This window comes from Ambystoma mexicanum, chromosome 8, assembly GCF_040938575.1.
Source record: "Ambystoma mexicanum isolate Mex_15411 chromosome 8, UKY_AmexF1_1, whole genome shotgun sequence".
Taxonomy (NCBI): Eukaryota; Metazoa; Chordata; class Amphibia; order Caudata; family Ambystomatidae; genus Ambystoma; species Ambystoma mexicanum.
Genome location: NC_090929.1, coordinates 1,560,733,591 through 1,560,754,340, shown reverse-complemented (window position 1 = coordinate 1,560,754,340; position 20,750 = coordinate 1,560,733,591). Strand labels below are relative to the sequence as shown.

At 47.1% G+C, this 20,750-nt stretch overlaps 1 protein-coding gene across 6 annotated transcripts in view; it reads right to left on the bottom strand.

Annotated features, from left to right (window-relative positions):
- ADD3 (adducin 3) overlaps window positions 1-20,750 on the bottom strand; it is a 1,740,558-nt gene that overhangs the window by 538,915 nt on the left and 1,180,893 nt on the right. For all 6 annotated transcript variants that reach the window (XM_069611763.1, XM_069611762.1, XM_069611761.1 and 3 more), the window contains one exon: window positions 8,752-8,901. In XM_069611763.1, the coding sequence (XP_069467864.1) occupies window positions 8,752-8,901 (150 nt within the window). The remainder of the gene's footprint in view (window positions 1-8,751; window positions 8,902-20,750) is intronic.

Here is a 20,750-nt window from a genome sequence, read left to right as displayed (position 1 = left end):
GAGCTGGCTTTAGAGATTGCCATTATAAAAGGTTTTTCTTAGTCTTTATTATTTCTTTTTTATAGTCATCTGCAAATTTGGTCAGGTTTGTTTTCTACCGAGGGAGAGTGGCACTATATGGCTTAGTTTCCTTTTTTCTTGCCCGAGCGTTTTTAGATGTGGTGTGAACCAGGCGTTCAGGTGGGATCGTTTATTTAACATAATTTGAGTGGTGCAATGGAGTCCAATGCTTTAGCCATGGTCTTATTGTATGTGTCGACTAGTATGTTAGGGTCAGAGAAGGACGAGAGTAGGTTCAAGGAAGGAAGGATATGTGGCAGTAGTCTATCAGCTGTGATGTCTTTTTTGTTGCTAGTCGATTGAGGGGGTACTATGGCCAAGTCAGTTTGTGGCTGTTTGTTTATTGATATTGTAAAGGAAATCAGTGGTCTGTCCAAGGTACTACAGTTGATGAATTGATGGATAATTTGCAATTCAAGTCTGATACTCAATCAAGGGTTCTGCCTTTAGTGTGGGTTGGCTGAGTCACTTTTTGGGTGAATCCTTGTTCTAAGAGCATTTTAGCGATAGTCTTAGCATCTTTGTGTGTATGGTCATTAAAGCCGAGGTTGAAGTCCCCCAGTAGGAGTACCTCTGAGGTTTTTTGTGGTATTGGTAAGGATGCTTGATACATCATCTTCAAATGAGCCACGGGGTCCTGGTGGTCGGTATACTAGGTACATTGAGCGTGTACTAGAGTTAGATATAGGTATTTTAGCTGTAAGTATTTCACAGGATGCTATTGATGGTGAATTGCTAACTGTTTTGTCAATGATGGCGATACCTCCTCTTGCTTTCGGTCTGTCCGCTCTAAGGATTTGGTAGTTTCCTGGGTTTGCCAATGCGAGGCTGGGCCTACTGCAGCTTGTAGCCAAGATTTGGTGACTGCTAGGATGTCAAGGTTGTTTGTAGTGATTAGGTCTGCTATATCTACGGCATGTGCTATCAAAGATCTGCCATTAATTGGGGCCAAGTTAATTTTGGGAAAGTTGTTTCGGTTGTAGGTATGTGTGTGTTTAGGTAGATGGATTTGGCATGTTTCCTTGTAGTGGATGAAGCCAATTTAATCAGGGCAATGAGCTAGTATTACTTTAGAGCGGTTATTGTTGAGATATTGGTCCAAGTTTTGTAGGTGGCTTGTTCACGGGTTTGTGGAGACATGGTAGTCTAGCACAAAGTTTATTATTTCTTTCTGCAAGTGGGCAAGGTAAGGGCCTGATACTAGCCATGGTCAAAGGTAATGAGCCTACTGAGAGGCGGTTAGCAGCTGTGGTCGTTGAATATTTGTCACAGCAATAATTACTGTTAGGATTAGGAGAATAGTCCTCAGACATGTTTCTGCGCACTGTGTATTTTGGCACAGTAGCCTAGAATTAGGATTTCCAAGGGTGATGCTTACTGGGCAATATAAAGTAATGCTATTTAGGGCACGATAGGCTCAAGTCAAATTTCAGACTAGGGCACAGAAGGCGGTAAGGCAGGGTAGAGCTTAGGGCACAACTAGCTAAAATTGAGTTTCGAAAAGGTAGGGCACAAAATGCAGTAAGGCATGATGCAGCTTAATGCACATGATATGTGACAAGAGCACAAAAAATAGTAAAATGCAGTACCGTTGACGGAACGATAGACACTGGTTATGAATATACTGTATAAGATGGGAGCTCGTGCATCCAGTCAAATGAAGTTGTAATCAAGGCAATATGCTGGTAAGGCAAGATTATACTGGGCGATAGAGGATGAGAAGAGCTCAGTAATATCAATAGGTCTGGCGCTGTGTGGATGCCGTCCTTGACTATTGATATGCAGGGCTATGAGTTGCACACATACAGTTGAAATACACAATATGTGTAAGTGTTATTAATGACGGGCACTTGCTATACAGGACTATGCCATGCAATATGTATCTAGATATATCGGTGCAATAGATCCAGCGTTATGCTATTTGTATTGGTAGGGCTAAACAGTATAGATGCATTCATACAGAGTGCGTAGGTCGACAGAAATAACTGCTACTCAGTTGACATGCAGACTGTGCTAAGAGGAGGAGGCATACAAATGGGCAAGGGGAATTCCGAAAGACATTTAGCTCTGGCATATGTGGGGTGAGATTAAGAGTAACAATTGTGGTGTAGTCAAGCACATATGTATCAGGGCAATGTAGCTAGGCGTGAAGAGACACTTATTGCGTCGTTCCAAGGGCAATGTCCTGCGAACATGAGAGGCAGAAGTTCACAAGAATCCCAGGTGGTGGAGCGGCCTTATCCATTTCGCACTAAGCATTGCAGTTTGCGAAGTGGATGCAAGTAGTTTGCCTTTGGCAAACAGGGCCTTATTCTGGCCTTGCTTGGGTCGCCAGCTTCTTCCGCCTGCCGGCGGGTATTGCACAAATATCTTCAAATTGTGTTACCTAGCAACGAAGAAGCCAAGCCTCGTCCCGGCGCCGCATCGCGCCCGCCATTTTGGATCAATGGAACGAAGTAGATGTAGCGGTGAAGGGCAATCTATTCGATGCACGGCAGGTAGTGGGGGGGGGGGGTCCGCTGCAGGCGTGTAGGGGAGATTATGTGCAGGCCATACCACATGAAGAAGCTGGGCATGCTCCTCTGGTGAACCACTGCTCCCAAGGATAGTTGTTGCTGTTGAGGGGTGCCGGTAGGGGGTGATGGCTCTGGGGGTTGGAAGGGGCTCCTGCCCTCTCCACCTCGCTGAAGAGACTATAATTTGTAGGTTAAGGTCAGGGATTTATTACGAAATTTATTTTGCACAGGAAGCCAGAGTAGGTTACGCATTGCTTCAGAAATGTGATGGAACCTGCCCAAACCAGATACTGCCCGAACAGCTATGTTCTGAGAGATTTGCAATTTATTGATGTTGGCAGCAGATATTCCAGCGAGGAGACAGTTACAATAGTCTAATTTGTAGTTGACTAGTGCAGAAGTGATCACAGCTCGATTCGCCTCAGTAAGATACGGGCAAATTTGCCTAAGTAGGGACTTCCGGTAGGCACAGGAAGATCGTAAATGTGCGGTGTGCTTGTTAAAAGTGAGCTGAGAATCGAGGAATACCCCCAAAGGTTTTAACGTGAGGGACCATTTGAGTTGAACAGCCAGCAATATAGAAACATTTTTAACCTTGGTCCTGAGCCAAAGATAAGCTCAGTAGCTGAGGTTATACCTAGGAGTACTTTGAATTGAGAATGACAATTACAGATCTTGAACCAAAAGGTACCGTTTAATAGTTTTGATGCATCAGATCGTGAGCTAGAAATTGTTCACGCCCATCTTTACCATGTTTTCTTCTTGCTTTAGTGACTCTGATTTCTTGCAGTGCTGTATTTCAGAATGTACATGACCCGACTCATTTGGTCAGTGGAAGTTAGTCTATTAGCCTTCATGTGAATATCCTTCTTAGGAATGAGGAGTATGTGAAATATACGGCTAGATTCCTGTCCTACTTTGGTAGCTCCTATATGGCACCTGTGTCCTAGAGGGTCTAGACCTCTGCTAAAAGTAGAGGGAGCTGTTACAATCACACCTTTCCTGCCCCTTGGTGGTACATGGTTTGGTTTTCGCAGGAACATTACTGTAGCTGAGATATTTCCCATCTGTGGACAAAAAGGTTGTGTTTCCCTCCAATTGGGGTACTGTGAAGAACCAATTCATGAGTGAGTTTGGATGAGGTACAGCCACTTGCATCACCTCTTCCTCTCCTCTGGGAGCTGTTGGTAAAGTTTTTCTTTTTGAATCTGTCCTATTGACATCAATGGAACCCCAGCTATTTGCTATGGCTTGAACCCGGCTCTGACTGAGGTCTGTAAAGTCTTTTTGCTTTACATCCCCTGCTCAACTCACCTATTTTGAGGCACTGCAGCCCATATGGTTCCTGGTGCAGGAGCACTGTCCCCTGAGAGAGTTGCCTTTATTTTTTTTACAGTACCTCACATTACAGTGAAGTGCTGAAGAGGAAGTATGCATCCCTTTTTCTATTTTAGTAGTAACATTCTAGTTAGCTTTTTGATGTGCCTGGGACGGGTTGGTGGCAGCGGAGTAAGTGATATCATTTATTTTGACGTACTTGCGTGAAAGCTCCTTTTTTATAACCGATTAACATAATTTTCAGTACCTTATCCTAAAAAATGGCGGCACCATGCGGTTTTCTCCCCATCCTTTGGCCATGTTATTTGGCCTTCTTCCTGCCTTCGCAGGTCTGGAATTGAGAGGGGAGGGTTTTACTTTGGTGGGACCACGCTTGGATTCCTGGTGAAAGTGAAAAGTATGTGCAACCTGGCTGGATAAGTGGTATGGAGCAGTCTAGGCTGAATCCACATTTCAAGCTTTGGAATGAAAGGGAATCCTGCAACAGTTCACCAGATCGACCCCAAAGCCACAGACTGCAGCCGAGGGCGACTAGCATTGCCAAAGCCAAGTACCTGTGAAGCACTGCTTCTCTTGCAACCATCCAAGGAGAGCATCAACAGTGCACTTATCCTTCAACTGGTGGTACTAACCAGTCCATACCCTTGCACGAGTAGCCTGCCATCAGAAGATTCCCATGATCGTGCCTAGATGACTGCCCAGCTTTGCTAGAGCGTTTGTTGCTGCCCCGAGTTGGAGCTTGCAACTCTGCAGGCAGTCTACTTGTGGCCTAAGGCTACCCCTCAAGCTTCAACTCGCGTTTAGGCCTAACCAATCCTCGTGACAGACTTCACCCACAGCTCCTGGGACTTTCAACGAATCAAGAGCACGTGTCACCAACAACTGAATACCATAAGGGCGGTCATGAGGCGAATCAGAGTAATCGGTGCAAGCGTACCTACCTGTTTTCCACCATAGGGAATGTATAGGTCTAAAGTCTAGTCCATCCGTAACTCTCACTTGCCAAGGCACAATCAGTGGAGTTGTGGCCAGCATCCTCCCCGCTGGGTGCCACTAGCATTGGAGGGATTGGTAGAGTACATGTGAAAAACCTCTACTTTTCTTTTAAACTCCCAAAGTGATTTATTCTATAACTGTGGCAAACCAGATGCCTTTGCCAGACATTGTTCCAAGGAGACTTTAGATGTCCTGTCCCCTAAACAGGTACTACCTACGAATGACTGTTGAGGCAACAGGCCTACTTACCTGTAAAGGAAGTACTGTTTAAGCTGTGAGGGGCCTTCCAATTATAAGGAAGGTACATAGTTCCTGTTAAGCACAGTCACTCGCTTTACTACTTATGGGTGCACGCAGCCCTACAGATAAGGGGTTTACCAGCGACTTTTAGTCCCTAAAAATAGGCAAATGGTCCCAAAAATTAAAATGGGGAGTACAAATTCTCCCGACAAAAAATAAGAAACAGTCACATAGGACCTTCTGCCTCTGCTTTCAACCACAGAGCTCTATGGATGTTTGGACCAATAGTGTACATAGCTCCACAGAAACACTATTGCATGCATCTTTTAATGTGCATAAATATCTAGGTACGAAGAAATAATTATTACCACAAAACTTGTTTTCCAGTTGAAACATTTTTTTTTACTTGCTTATAAAATATTCCCAGTGGGAATTTGATTTTTTAGGGAGTAAAAAAAGTCCTTTTACTCCCTACTTTAAAAATCTTATCTGGAGTCCTGGGTTCACGCTTAATTGATTTGGCCTGCTTTCACTGTTTTTCAGTGCAAGTGTGGGTGATCTCACTTTGAACTCATCAACTGTGTGCGTGCAACAAAGCCCTTGAAATTAAGCAGATGTGGGAAGTCATGACCAGCCTAACTCAATCGCGCACCCACTGAAGTCCCCCATAATGCCATGTCACCCATAATTCCATTAGTTTATGTACGGGCTATGCAACAAAAATGCACAGAGTGAACCTAGTCATGCAGTTAAGTTGTGCAGATTTAATGTAACAAAACCCTTAAAGTCTTTTTCAGTGTTTTAAAAAACAGGCTCCTAGCCATGGCCTTCCCCCGATGGGTTTCTTTTACACCCACTAGGCCACTATACATGTCTTTTGGGCCCACTACGTGGGGCCTTTGGCCCTGGCCAGTGAGCACGTCCACTGCCCGTGCACACTGTATATTTTAAAAAACACCATCCGGCCACTAGGCCATGGACAGTGACCAGGGCTTTCGCCAGTGTCAATTGTACATGTCCCCCCAATAGTTTCTTTTGGGCACACTAAGTGGCCATGCACGAAGCCGTGGCTACTATACACACCAAGCTTAATAACCTTTTCGTTTTTTGACAAATTCTTCTGAAAATGTCCAGTTTGGGGAGGTCCTTCACAATCCATTGGCTTAGAAAATGTCATCCAGAAAGTCAAAAGTTATTAGCCTCTGTCAGCCTCTGCTGCAAAGCACCAATATATAGGGTAAGGCGCAGGTGGTAGCCCGTTCTGTCGAATATTTTAAAGACTTACCAATGCATTTACCCCAAACCATTCAATGAAATTAAGTCAACCCTTTGTGCCCAAATTGTTCCTTATTTGGTTCAAATCTGCCAAGCGGTTTTCACACTACGGCTGTTAAAAAGCTGCAGTTTTCCTCTATGGGAAAATGAACGTGAGTAGGCTGAAAACAGTGTTTATGTTTTCTTAATAACTTTTTAATTTTCTAATGAATTGGTTCCAAAATGTCCAGTTTAGTTGGCTCTTGAAAACTGTTAGGAAGATCTCATCTAAATCCATCCAGCAAATGAAGTTCTCATTCTCAGATTCCAAGATGGCTGCCAGTGAGTAAAGTCACGGTTAGTCGAGCTCCACCCCCGAAGAAGCTCGGTGACAGTAGAACTCCGTCCGAAACAGAAAAATCAGCACGCACAGCCACGAGGGACAGCGGGTGAACCCCCGCATATACTACAATTCGTCTGATGCAGTGGTGAGGCGGACTAGCAGACCACTGGGTTGTACGTGGAGTGAGTGTGATCCGGCCTGTCGGATGGCGGCAGCTGAAGATTTGCATTCCCTGTTCCAGCATCCATACTGGCACCGGAGGAACTTCGCCTGCTTCCATGCACTATCAGAAAGAATAGGACAAGCACTGGCTTGGGCGAAGTAAACTTGAACTGCATTGCAATAGGGGCATTGGGACCCTAGGAGCCCAAACCTGCACCTCACATCGGGCACAATAAAACCTGTGGACACCCGGGAACGCACTCCTCCCTCCGTCAGAGCTCATACTGGACAAGGCGTCAGGAATTCAAGCAGATACAGTGAGCACGGCTGGGAAGGATCCCGGGTCCCAGGAACCACCAATGAGCATGTGGGGACCCCAGGGCACATTGGGTCAACCCCCACGCCGGTTACGCATCTCTAGCAATACAGGGATGAGGAAAGATAACCTCCCTACGACTGAGCCTGGACCTCCCAGTGTGTCAGAGGAAAGGTGGGCCCCCTGGCTGAAGGGAGCAGGGGCAATTAACGCAAACCAATCAGAACATCCAGGAAGGGATACCACAGGATCGCCTCCCAGCTCATTGGGTACAGACCCATGAACGGATCACGCCGTTGAGAAAAGACCTCAGCGCAGCCTGGGGCTGACCCAGCAGCTGGCAAACTGAACGAAAAGGGGCAACAGCGACCCTCTGGCCCAGATAGCGGCCAACGCCAGGAACCAAAGGGAGAAAAATAGCACAGAAAACATTACTGCAGCACGCCCCCGCATCCCTTTGCCACCCCCAACCCCCCCCACCATCCCTCAAGGTAAGTCCACTACAAGATTGCTGTGGAAGATCAGAGGGGGGTCCACAAATTCGGACAGCATACAAGACTCAGCTAGAGACAAGTCGAATACATCAGATTACAGCATGGCCGCTTCATCGAAGTCAAAAACTTGATATTCAAACCCAAGTTTCCTTGTCTGGCCGGTAGTCCCAGCAATCATCAACTCAGTCTTCTTGGCATTAAGTGCTAGCCCATTATCCTTCATCCAAGATTCTATGAGACCAAACGGACGATTAACGGAAATTATATCTTTGGTGTAATCCCCAGTAAGGTGGATCAGACAGTGTCGTCAGCATTGTTAACATACGGGGTGCCCTCCCTATCCACCATGTTAAAGAGGGGAGTAGTAAAGATGTTAAAACCGGTTGAAGCAAAGAAGCAAACCGGATAGATAGCCGAGAACTGAAATCATGAAAGTAAAGGAAAGCTTTTGAAGAATCTGAAATCTCTCAATTTGTAGAGGACATTTAAGACTTGAAGGGCATGCCACCAACTGTAATGTAGCCAAAATCAAACCAAAATCAAATTGTAATATTGTGGAATGATGGCATGCCTGGAATCGCTGGGTGAACACTTTACAGATTGCTATCGAGTGGTGGACTGGATAGACTAGTATTAGTAAGCTTCTCAATTGATCATAATCCCTGTGCAGAAACCTCTACCAACAGATGGTGCAATAGTCAGTGGGAAATGCTCTATACGGCAAACCAATCCCAAAGGTTTGGAAGTTGACATTGGCAGGGTCAAGCAACCTGGGTGGGGCAAGCAAATTGACGAAATTAACTAGCTCTAGACAGATGTAAAAGAGCTGGAGGACAGATGGGTCCCGAAAGGGATATTTAAACTGCAAAGCATGCCAACACAGCAGCACATGACATTGTTTGGAGGGTTTTGCGGAGTGTGAAATACAGGACGTGTAATGTGAAAAACAGTTGCATAAAACCTTTACATGCTAATATAAACATATTGCAAATGCTTATAGCATATACTAAAGTGCTAAAATCACAGACCTACCGCTGCAGTTGCTGGAGTATGAATGTGTATTGCACATCTGACATCTGGGCGCATAGAATAGATGGCTGCATGAGGGCTGAAACCAGAATGGTCTATTCTCAAAGTTGTGCTTCCCTGCTCGACCACTTCACCTATAATATTAACTTTTACCTATAAAAACAAACCAAAGAAATACATATAATCATAGTAAAACTATGAGGCAATATATTATTTTGCAACATACTATTCCATTGACAAAATATATACATCCCAAAAATGCAAATTCTCATACAAAATTCTCTGAACTTTGACAAAATAATACACTTTGTTTCCTGCATTGTTCATGTATTATTCCATGGCCCAAACATATTTGCCTGCACTTCTTCAATTCAATTCTAAATAGCTATCTACCCAGTCATTTCTAGATAAGACTACTGTGCCAGTCTCATCTATGGCCTTCCTAAGTTTATTCACCTCTGGACAAAGTCCTCAACTTCACCGTTACTCACTTTTCAACCTTTCTCGCTTCACCTCTACCTCCTCTGCCCATCAGCAAATTGGCTGGCTCTCCATGAACACAAAGGGCAAAGTGTAAAAGCAATCTATTTCTGACCCCACCCATATCAAAGGGCGCACCCTCGACTGGATCAGTCATCACAACTGCTCCCTTCTCGTCACTGCCAACACGGCCATCCCATGGTCGTACCACCACTACATCCAATTCAAACTTGGTACCAAGAAAGTGGCCCTCACCTCCCCCACCTTGCCCAGCCACCTACACTAGGAGTTCACATCTTCTCACAGTCAAGAACCTAGCACCCTACCTCCTCAACCCCGCCATACAGGCCCCCTCCTCCAATAACCCTGAAACCTTAGCTAACACCTTCAAGGAGGTCATCAAGTCAGCAGTAGACGCCATCGCACCACTGACTCAGAAGCAAAAAAAGCAAAACATACTAACTCTTGATTCACCAAAGAACTTCTTGATCAACGTGCGGTCAAGAGGATTGCCCTCTCCACATGGAAAGCCAGCCCCTCTGAAACCACCAAACAGAATTTCAAAGCCATCTCCAAATCCTACAAAATAAACATTACCTCAGCCAAGGCTGCCTCCTTCAACGCTAGGATCGTTGACGCCACGTCAGGGTCTAAGGAACTCTTCTTCATTTTCAGAGAACAGGAAAAACCTTCTGCCACCCCCCCCCTTCAGTCATCAAAGGCGACAAGTGGTCTAAAAGCATTCAATCCGCCATGCTAGAGAAGCTCAACACCCTCCAAACCAAAATCCGCGGCCACCAAAAAGCCCTCTCCGGCATTATAGCCAACCTGCGCGCTTTACCACCCACTGAAACCACGTCCTCCCCTCTATTTGAGTTCAAAGACATCACTGTGACAGAGGTCAACGCACTGCTCAAATCTATCAAACCCTCTAACCGCAAGGGTGATGCCTGCCCTGCTTACCGCATCAAAGACTCTGCACCTAACTTAGCCCCCTTCCTCACAGCATTTATTAATGCCTCCTTCCAATCAGGCCATGTCCCGCCTGGACTCGAGGAAGCCTGGGTACGCCTACTCCTCAAAAAACCCTTGCTCGACCCAACAATCCCAGGGAAGTACAGGCCTATCACCACTGTACCATTCCTGCTCAAAATTTTGGACAAAGCAGCCTACCTGCAATTCCAAAAGTTCCTGGAAGATAACAGTCTACTCGGCCTGCGGCAATCTGGATTCCGCCCACGACACGGCACCGAAACGGCCCTCCTAGACTTGAAGAACCAAATGGACGATCTTGGCAAACATGCTCTCTTACTGCTCCTGGACCTATCCGCGGCCTTTGACTTGGTTGACCACAACATCCTGTGCCACCATCTTGCCACCCAAGCCAACTTCTCCCCCAAAGCCCGTCAATGGATCACCTCCTTTCTCCAAGAAAGGGCCATGAAAGTCTTTTCTGACTCAGCCTCCGCCTCTCACAGCCTCCTCACCTGCGGTGTCCCTCAGGGTTCATGTATCGCGCCAACGCTCTATAACCTCTTCACCAGGCCCCTGTTCAGCATCCTTGATTCTCTCGGCATATCATATACCAACTATGTGGATGACACACAGGCACTCATCCCACTCTCGGCGATTACCTAGCAGACACCACCACCACCCTTACCACCATCTACTCTACTATCCAATCCTGGATGGCAGAGTACTGGCTCTGCCTCAATAGTGAAAAAACTGAACATCCTCCTCATAGGGTCACCCTTCACTCTGGGCAACCTCAGAGATCAGTACGCCTCATTCACCATTGATAACATCCCTATCAAGGTATCCAACCATGTGAAGACACTCGGAGACTACCTGGACTCCGACCTGTCCATGGACAGACGTGTCAATGCTATTGCCGCCTCCTCAGCCTACTACACTCCAAAATCCTCAACGGCGCCAGGCCCTTCCTTGCCCGCCACAACTGCCTGACCATCGCAAGGGCTATTATCGGGTCAAGGTTAGACTACTGCAATGGCCTTCTCGTTGGGACCTCCAACAAAAACTTGGCCAAACTGCAGCTAGTTCAAAACAATGCATTTAGGGCAGCCACAGGAATCGCAAGAAGAGTACATATCTCTGAAATCAGAAGGCAAGCTCCCTGTCAAAGAGAATCATTTTCAAAACCCTTGCCCTCACCCACAAATGCCTTCACAAACTCGCCCCTCCCTACCTTACCAACTGAATTACAAAGCATACTGCCACCAGACCCCTAAGATCCTGCTCTGCCAACACAATTGTCACGCCCACCTCCCGAAAGGTGCACGCTGGTGGCTCTAGCTTACCCACCCTAGCAGCCACACATTGGAACGCACTGCCATTTCACCTAAGACTCATCGAGTCACACCTAACCTTCCGCAAGGCCATCAAAACTAGACTCTGTCTGAATTATGAATCTGTATCAGTCATTTCCTGTATTGTTGCTTGCTACTGTGTAACCATGAAAACACCGGGCTCCTGCCTGTCAATTTCAAGTCCGTTTTTACTCTGTAACAGCGCCACGATGCCTTCCTGGCTGCAAGTGCGCTCTACAAATGCAAATAAATAAAATTATCATCAAAACTATCCGTGGACTCTTCCCACCCTACGTACCTGCTCATCTGACACACACACCCCCCTACTCTCCTCGCTTGTAACAATCATCCTCTGCTCACCTCCTGGCCACTATGCTCCCTCTCGTGTTAGCGCTCGCTCTGCCCTGCTCTTCCTCTCCCTCTCCTTACTACTCCATTCTACCACTATTTAAATCCAACCTCAAAGCTCTCCTTACTGAAGAACCTGTGTCCTAGCACTGCTGCATCATCCAGTTTCCCTCCCTCCCTACCCTTAATGGACAACCGTACAGCACTTATCCGTCACCCCTCCATCCTTAATTCAGTATTTCCCTTCAATGTCCCCGCTCCTATATAATTCTGTCCTCGTCACTGGTTTATGTTTCCATCCTTACACTGCAAAGAACAAGTTACTTACCAACTGGTAACTTTCTTTTGACTGGATGTTCCTCCAATGTATTCCACATCTTTGACATGTAATGTCCACAGCTGTGCACTTTGGAAACTTTTTCGGCAGAGGGCGTCCTGCGTCGATGCCGTTGGGTCAATGTCCCTCAAAGGCCTCCATCGAGGACGAGATCACAGGATGTTATAAATAGGACGCACGGCGCCCGTAGCCTCAGTTTAAGTTTTTTCCCTCAGAACGTGTGGCACCAGTCTCATGCCTGCTTGACTGCACATAGCCTTGCGGATACAGATGCTGCAATCGCATAGGAAATTCTCCCGAGGGGCAGGCTGGGAGGGCGATGTGGACTACGTTGGAGGAACATCCAGTCGAAAGAACGTTACCAGTGGTAAGTAACTTTTTCTTCAAATGAATTGTGTCCTCCAACGTATTCCACATCTTTGACAGACTCCCAAAGCAGTCCTAGTAAATGGAGGAGGGAAAGACTTTAGAGTACCCAATTAGATTGCAGAATAAAGAACCGCCTTCCCAAAGGCCATATCCTGGCCATGGATTGTATCAAGGGAATAATGTTTTACAAAGGTGTGGATGGAAGCCCATGTAGCAGCATCACAAATATTCTGAATAGGAACACCCCTCTGGAGGGCGGTGGAAGTAGCCATGCCCCTATTGGAATGAGCTCTCAACACTTCAGGAGGGTCCTTAGCCGCCAATCGATAACATTCCGTAATGGTTAGGATAATCCACCTGGACATGGTCTGTTTGGTAACAGACTGGCCCAATCGGTGTCCAGCATATCCTACAAAGAGTTGATTGTCCACTCTGGCCCTGGACATCCTAGAAATATAAAAGCTCAGACCTCTCCTAGGATCCAAACGATGGAGTCACTCTTCCTTACCAGGATGAGGAGGAGGGTAGAAAGATGGAAGAACCACCTTTTGACTCAAATGGTATTCAGAAACTACCTTCCGTAGAAAGGAGGGACGTACTCGCAGTACAACCCTGTCCTTGTGAAACACAGTAAAGGGTGGCCTAGATGAAAGTGCCTGCAATTCACTCACGCAGAGTGGAAGTAACCACAACCAAGAACACAGTCTTGAAGGACAGTAATCTCAAAGGACAAGGGTGCAAAGGCTCCAATGGAGCACCCATGAGAAATTTGAAAACCAAGTTCAAATCCCAAACCGGCACCTGGAAAGGGGAGGGCGGGAATACATTAGTCAGTCCTTTAAGAAACAGAGATTAAAGGAATCTTAAAGTAAGAACATTCTTCAGACGAGCGCTTAAAGATAGACTGCACCGCCAGGTAACCTTTAATGGTACCCACTTGAAGGCCCCTGTGGGTCAAAGAAAGCAAGAAAGATAAAACCATAGGAATGGAGCACTGAAAAGGATAAACATTGTGATCTCTGCACCAGTCGCAGAACTTATGGCAACGGTACAGGGATTTTGTTACAGGCCGCCTGGCCGAAAGCAATACCTCCATCATGTCATCCGGGAGGTGCCAATCCTTATACCTCACCCTTTCAGATACCAAGCGTGAAGGTTGAGAGTCTTGACCTCTGGATGGAGACACTGACACCCCCACTAATACTGGAGCTGTTGGGAAGGTGTCAGATGCGACTTCTTGAAATTCAAGGAGAAGCCCAGCCTGTGGAGGGTGCGGCAGGTGACACTGAGATGATCCAACGCCAGCTCTGGAGAGCGCACCCGGATCAGCAAGTCGTCCAGGTAGGGGTAGATGTGAATCCCCTTCCCCCCCCCCTCGCCTCAGGTATGCTGCCACTATCACCATTAGCTTAGTGAAGACTCTCGGGGGTGGAGGTCAATCCAAACGGCAAGACCCGAAACTGAAAGTGCGAGTCGCCAGCCGCAAACCTCAGGTACTTCCTGTGCGCGGGATCAACCGGCACATGAAAGTAAGCATCCTTGAGGTCCAGAGAAACCAACCAATCCTGAAGTTGAAGGGCCTGGAGGACTTTAGAAAGAGTGACCATCTTGAACTTGTCCTTCCTGAGAAGTTTGTTCAACCAACGCAAGTCCATGATGGGTCTCAATCCCCAGTCTTTCTTTGGGATCAAAACATAAGTGGAATACCATCCCTTGTTCCTCTCTGCTACAGGCACCAGTTCTATAGCGCCTTTCTCCAGCAGGCTTAAGATTTCCTCCGCAAGGAGTGGATCCGGAAGCTTCAAAGAGTTTCCCCGGTGGATTGTCGTGAGGCTGAAGGAAGGGAAGGCAGTAGCCGCGGGCTATGGTATCCAGAACCCACGCATCTGAAGTAATGGCACGCCACTCCTCGAGATGCTGGGAAGTCTGCCCCCAACCAGTGAACCATGGGATATGGCCTCATGACGGTTTGCCTTCAGGCACTGCCACAGCCGCTTCCAAAGAGGCAGCTGCCTGAGCGGCTTTGGCACTACGATTTCCCCGACCACCACGGGTACTTTTTTTGCTGGCCCCTTTGACTGGCGACCCCTCTAGTTCTACCAAAGAAGGAGGAGTAGTAACGAAAGGAACCTCCCCTCCACTTCTGTCCCCTAGGACGAAAAGGCAGAGGTTGACGAACCGCGGCGCTTTAAGATTTCACCGCAGCTTTTGAGGTCTGCAACCTCTCAAGGCTCTCGTCAGCCTTGTTGCCAAACAAATGTGCGCCATCAAAGGGCATGCTCAGAAGACAGGCCTGCACATCCGGAGTAAACCCAGACTTCCGCAACCCTGCAAATCTGCGTAGAACGGTGCTCGCAGCCATGGATCGGCTAACACTCGGCCATGTCCAAACCCGACTGAAGAGATTCGCACATGGCATCCTTGCCGTCCTGCACGAGAGCAAGGAACCCATCCCTTTCTTGCCCCTCAGGAATATCCTCAGCAGCCGAAGAAACAATTCCACAGAGTATGTGAAAACCTTGTCAAGGCACACGTGGAGTTGGCCGATTTCAGGGCCATGTTCCCAGCAGAAAAAACCTTCCGGACACAACCATTGAAGCGCTTGTCGTCCATATCCGGAGGGATGGTAGGGTACGCTGACTGCCTCAAGTTGGCCGTAGCCACCTGAACCACCAAACTCTCGGGAGTGGGGTGAGTAGATAGTTGGGGTCGCTAACGGAAGGGCAGTATTTGTTCGTCAAAGACTTATTAACAGCCGGAAGAGATTCCGGGGACTGCCAAGCAGCTGCCACCCTTTTCTGCAAGGTAAAATGAAATGGCAAAAGAGGATCAGAGGACGGACATTGATCCAAGATGTCCGTAAAACCGTCCTGCACAAAGTCTTCAGGAGGACTAGACCAGCCCAGATACTCCGAGACTCGCGCCATGAGTCTCCTATAAGAAAACTCTGCATGAGTCCCAGGCTCAGGTATACTGAATTCCACTTCCGGAGAAATGTCCAGCCCACTTGCATCATGGCGGGTCTCCCTCAACTCCTCCAACTGACTGTCTCCAGAAAAATGTGGCGGTTTATCAAGTTCACCAGGGTCCTCAAACTCAGACCTTTCCTCCTCTTCACAAATATCAGCCAGAGGGAGGTGAAACCCAGGTCTGGCGACAGATGCCTGGAGTCCAAAACTGGCCTCACAGACTTCGACGTAGCCTTCCTTGGAGGATCTACGATATCCGGGTACTCCAATGGCAAATTGAGAAAAGAAATCCCTGAAGGCGCCGAAAGCTTCTACGTCGAGAGCGACGCCAACCTGGACGCCGTGATCGCTGAAGGCTTCTGCATCGACACAGGTGCCGACAGCGCCGTGGGCTGATACAACAGCAAGGCGTCAATGTCCGAATCGGACAGACATGGCACCAAACGAGTCGACGCAAGCCCCAAGACATCAACAGGTGGCTGCGGTCTCGCCGGAGACAAGGACCGAGACCTAGAGACACGTCTCTTGCGACTCTTCGATTCCTTGTCCGTATGGGACCTCGAAGGCTCCCGATGCGAGTCGTGTCCCTGAAGGAGCGCGAGCCACAGTGCAAGACTGATCCTGGCCGGCTTCGTCAGAAGGCGCACCCGGACCCGTGCCCTATGACTGAAAAATCGCTAACATGGATTGTTTAAACGCTGCCCATTCCCCTCGAGTCGAGGACTTCGTAGGGCACGTAACCTTCCTCGAGGCACCATCCTTCGAGGACGGGGAAGGCAACCAGTGACAGCGCTTTCTAGAGTGCTGGGACGAGGAGGGCGAGTGGTGGGAACCACTCTGGGACCAAGATCCCCAGGACACCTTCCGACGCGGAGAGTTGCCCCTCGTGTCGTCGGTGGAAACCCGCTTGGACTTGGAAGTCCAGGACTTAACAGGCTTAGAGCCCCTACCTACCTGGAACTTCCCCCTTCCTCTCCCGCAAGGCCTCGGCAGTCAGCGACTTGCATGTCGAGCAGTCGTCAGTGTTGTGCGACTTGCCCAGGCACACAAACAAATGCGGTGGGTGTCCGTAAGCGACATCTTGGACTTGCAGTCCCAGCAGGTCTTAAAGCCAGACTGCGGAGTCGGAGGGGTCAAAGAGAAAGACATTGTAGTGAAGAACACATGAGGTGCGCCGGGTCTTACGAAAAGAACACGTTTGCGGAAAAAACTGAACTGAGGCTACGGGCGCCATGTGTCCTATTTAGAACATCCTGTGACGTCGTCCTCGACAGAGCCCTTTGAGGGACATTGCCCCGACGCTGGACGCCCTCTGCCGAAAAGGTTTCCGTAGTGCACAGCTGTGGACATTACATGTCAAAGATGTGGAATACGTTGGAGGACACAATCCATTGGAAATCTGGTCTTTAAGTCACATTCTCTCAACCCCTTGTAAGGGACCAATGTCCTCCAATCTTATCAAGGTACATTTTGCAAGCATTTGTTCAGTGATTCTTATTAATAAGTATGCCCTGGGATACATTTCTTAGCATTTCTAGATTACTTTACCAAGTACAGTAACATTCGTTTAACTTTAATTCCTGTGAATATCTCTCGCCTTTCCCGCCAGTGCTGAGGTAAAATAAAAGGCAAAAGATGAATCTCGGTATGAAATTAACTGTATATCCACAAAGGCTGGTCTGCACGGAGACGACCCTGAATTTTAAAATTGAAGTTAAGGCGGTCTTCCAGATTTCGGTATAAAATGAGCAAACACATGGTAAAGTGTATACTAGTTTCTATACAGTTCAAACAGAAAGGGCAATATCTGCAACAACGGTTATTTCTTGACCACTTTGCCAGCATGCTTTCTGTTGGCAGGCAATGCTATATTAACTGAATCAGTCATCCCAAAAGTAGATAAACACTGGCTTTGCTAAAATATAGCTATTATGCAATTTCTCCCGTCTGACTCCTTAGGTAATTCTCGCTGGTCACAGTCTAGTCTCCTGATGCCGTCTGAAAAGTGTTACTGGGCATATCAAACCATGTGAAGAAAATCATATTTGAGAGTTCGCACTTAACATTCATAACCCATATTATATAATTTGTCAGCTCACTTGAACAGAGGTCTAGTTAAATCATGTTTTCCACAGTGATAACCGTGGGTCAATGGGCTTTAGCTTTATCACGGCATATATGCAGCTTTGGGGCAGCTGAGAATACTCAGTGAAATTTGGAGCCAAATTAGGTAAATCTAAGAGCCACTTAAAAAGTGTTTTCTATTTTTGAAAATGGTGTACTTTTCCCAGATTACGACTTCAGCTGCACATTCTGTGGAAACAACTCCATTACAAGATTATTCTTTTTTTATGTTTCGAGATGATCATTATGGACAGCTGTTAGGGAGAATTCTACTTAAAGGCTAATTTCCCTTACCTATAGAGTTCCCCAGCAGCTTTGCTGGATTTGAAGGGTTTGTTTTTTTCTCCTGCTAAGAGTGAGACTCTTTTTTCCCACTCTTAGACATATTGCTGAGGTGTGTTTTAGGCTATTTTTTGTGCTTATGGTCTATGGGGTTTTTCTCACACTCATAGGTTCATCTTATTTCTGTGTGCTACACAGCACCCTCAGTGCAGTAAAACAGGGGTGTCATAGTGACCCCCCAAACATGGACTCCATACCCTGGGACTGACTACTGTCTCCCAGGGAAGGTAAAGTTACCATTTACTTTACTAGTCAACTCTATTTAACAAAACCAGTACAAACCATCTTATATGGAAGTACTGGAGGGGTTAATAATGTTCCCCTGTGTCTGTTTTGTAGGGGACAATGTCTCGTCCCCTTTTTGTCAGAGTATGACTGGTGGCAGTGGTTCTACCACTTTCCGTTTAACCGCAAATAGTTTCCTATGGGATCTTCCCATTGTTCGAGGCTATTTTTTTTAAAATAGTAGCCTTAAACATACCACTGGTTTATTTAATTATTATTTATTCTCCGGTTGGTTATTTTTGCCATATCTCTTAAAATGTCTCTCGCGTCTTCCTCTAATTTTGAGCCTGGTCAGGGATCCTTTGTTCGTCCTTTTGGCGGGCTTCTGCACAGAAGCCCTCCTTTCGGCACCACTGAGTCTGGGGTAGACAGGATGTGTGGGAGGGGGGAAATAGGCACCCTGGACAGGGTTGCCTAAGCAACCCAAGCCGCACTATGCACTGATAGGCTGGGGGAGGGGGGTTATCCCGCCAGGATAACCACCCCGCTGTGTGAGTGACAGCTAGGCTGTATGAATAGGGGCTTTTCTGCATAAAAGCAGGGCTCCGAGGACTGGAGGACAAGACATTGCCACTGGACCTGAGAAACCCGAAGAGGAGAGAAGCTGAAGACATCTGCAACAACTGAACCACCGGTGAAGCCCTGCTGCAGAGCCTCACCACTTTTCTCCAACGACAAGAGAAGATCTTCACCTGCAAGAGCCTTCTTCCCTTGAGCTGGTGGGGCCAACCAGTTCGCCAATCGCCTTCCAGGACCTGCCTTGGTCGAATCGCCAGTGCCAAGCACTTGGAGACTGGATAGCCAGGCACCCGTCCACCACGACCGCGATTTAAAGGAGCGTACCTTTTATTCCGTTTTGGCATCACCGCGGCCGGCTTCTTCCCTGGGCAGTGCAGTGACTCGAACCTACCTCCACGACGAGAGCCTCTCTTCCTCTGCTGGATCTCCTGAACTGCAGGAACTACCGCCGCAGGAGCCTCATCCACTTTTAAGGTACATTGTTCCACCAGGCCTCCCGTTTCGCTGGGTACTGCTAAAGGTTTTTTAAATCCTTTAATTACCTTCTGGGCTGGCCGCTCCGTTCGTCTAACATTGTCTTTTTCCCTTCTGCAACCACCTTTTCAATCGTTAAACAAAGACTTGACTGCAGCTACTAGAACCGTTTGATCCTGGGCACATTGCCCTGTACCATTGACTCTGGCACAGGCCTATTGACTCCGACTATTTCACTTAGAACTGCCTTCTCTAGATTGCTTTTCATAAAGAAATGTGTTGGCGCACCTAAAACTCTTATAACCACCTTTCCTTCCCCTTTATATATCGTTGAAGGGCCATTTTGCTCGGTTTTCACCTAAGTATTGCTTATGCTAAAGTACTGCCTTGTCTAACTTGTTCACAATCCAATTGGGAAGAGTTGCTGGTGTTTTTAGGAGTCTAACCCTGTATAACTTGACCTTTCCCTCCCTCTGAGGAAATTGTTAGAGTGCCATTTCTGCTTGGTTTTACACTGTGCCGTTTTGCTCAGTTTTCACTCTTGCTCAAACTGGTCTACAATTTTATTAGGGAGCTGTGTATACTTTTGACTGTTTTAACTTGCTTTAATAATAGTGATGTGTGTTGACTTAAGAGTGTGTAAAATAAATATATATACTTTTGGATACAAAGCTTTAGTCAGTGTTTCCTTGTACCCTATTACTATAGTCCTATTGTGTAAACCCTGCATACTGCTCATCTCCCTCTTGAGATAATTCTGACTGCTCAGCCACAGCTACCAACTAAATCTGTGTGGTACAGACTGATACTAAAGGGGATTTATTGCATATACCTGTAGTCCCAATCTTCTGTAGTGCTCCCTAAGGGAACTGCATAGGATTCTGCCTAACAGCCTATGAACATAGATGTGAATATATACAAAACAAGTAACACTACAACACCACTACCAGTAGGGTCGATACATTTACATGAGACCTCAGCCTATCATTTTGATGGTGCACTGTTTTGAGACCCAGACAGTATGGCTGGTGACACAAACTGCTGGCTATGCAGTGTGTGGTTGGCGATGGAAAGCGGTGTGGCAATGGAACTCATGAACAATAGGAGATTGTGGGATAGTTTAAAGCAACAGACTGTCCAGGATGAGAGGAGGGTGGCAAGTAGCTCTAAGGTCATGGTAGAGTGGTGCTTGGAAAATGTGGTGTTCTCGGAATCGGGCGCAACAGGAGAACAGACTGGAGAAACAAGGAAGGTCTTAGAGGGATTTGCTCCTGAAGCAGAGAGCGGGGGTCCTGCCACAAACACAAAATATCCAAGGCCACATACTAAAAGAAAGATCACGGTGGGGTAAGCTTCAGTTGCTACTGGAAGTTTAGAAGGGGTACAATGCCAGTTTTATTACTAAATTGTAATGTAATAAACTGTCTG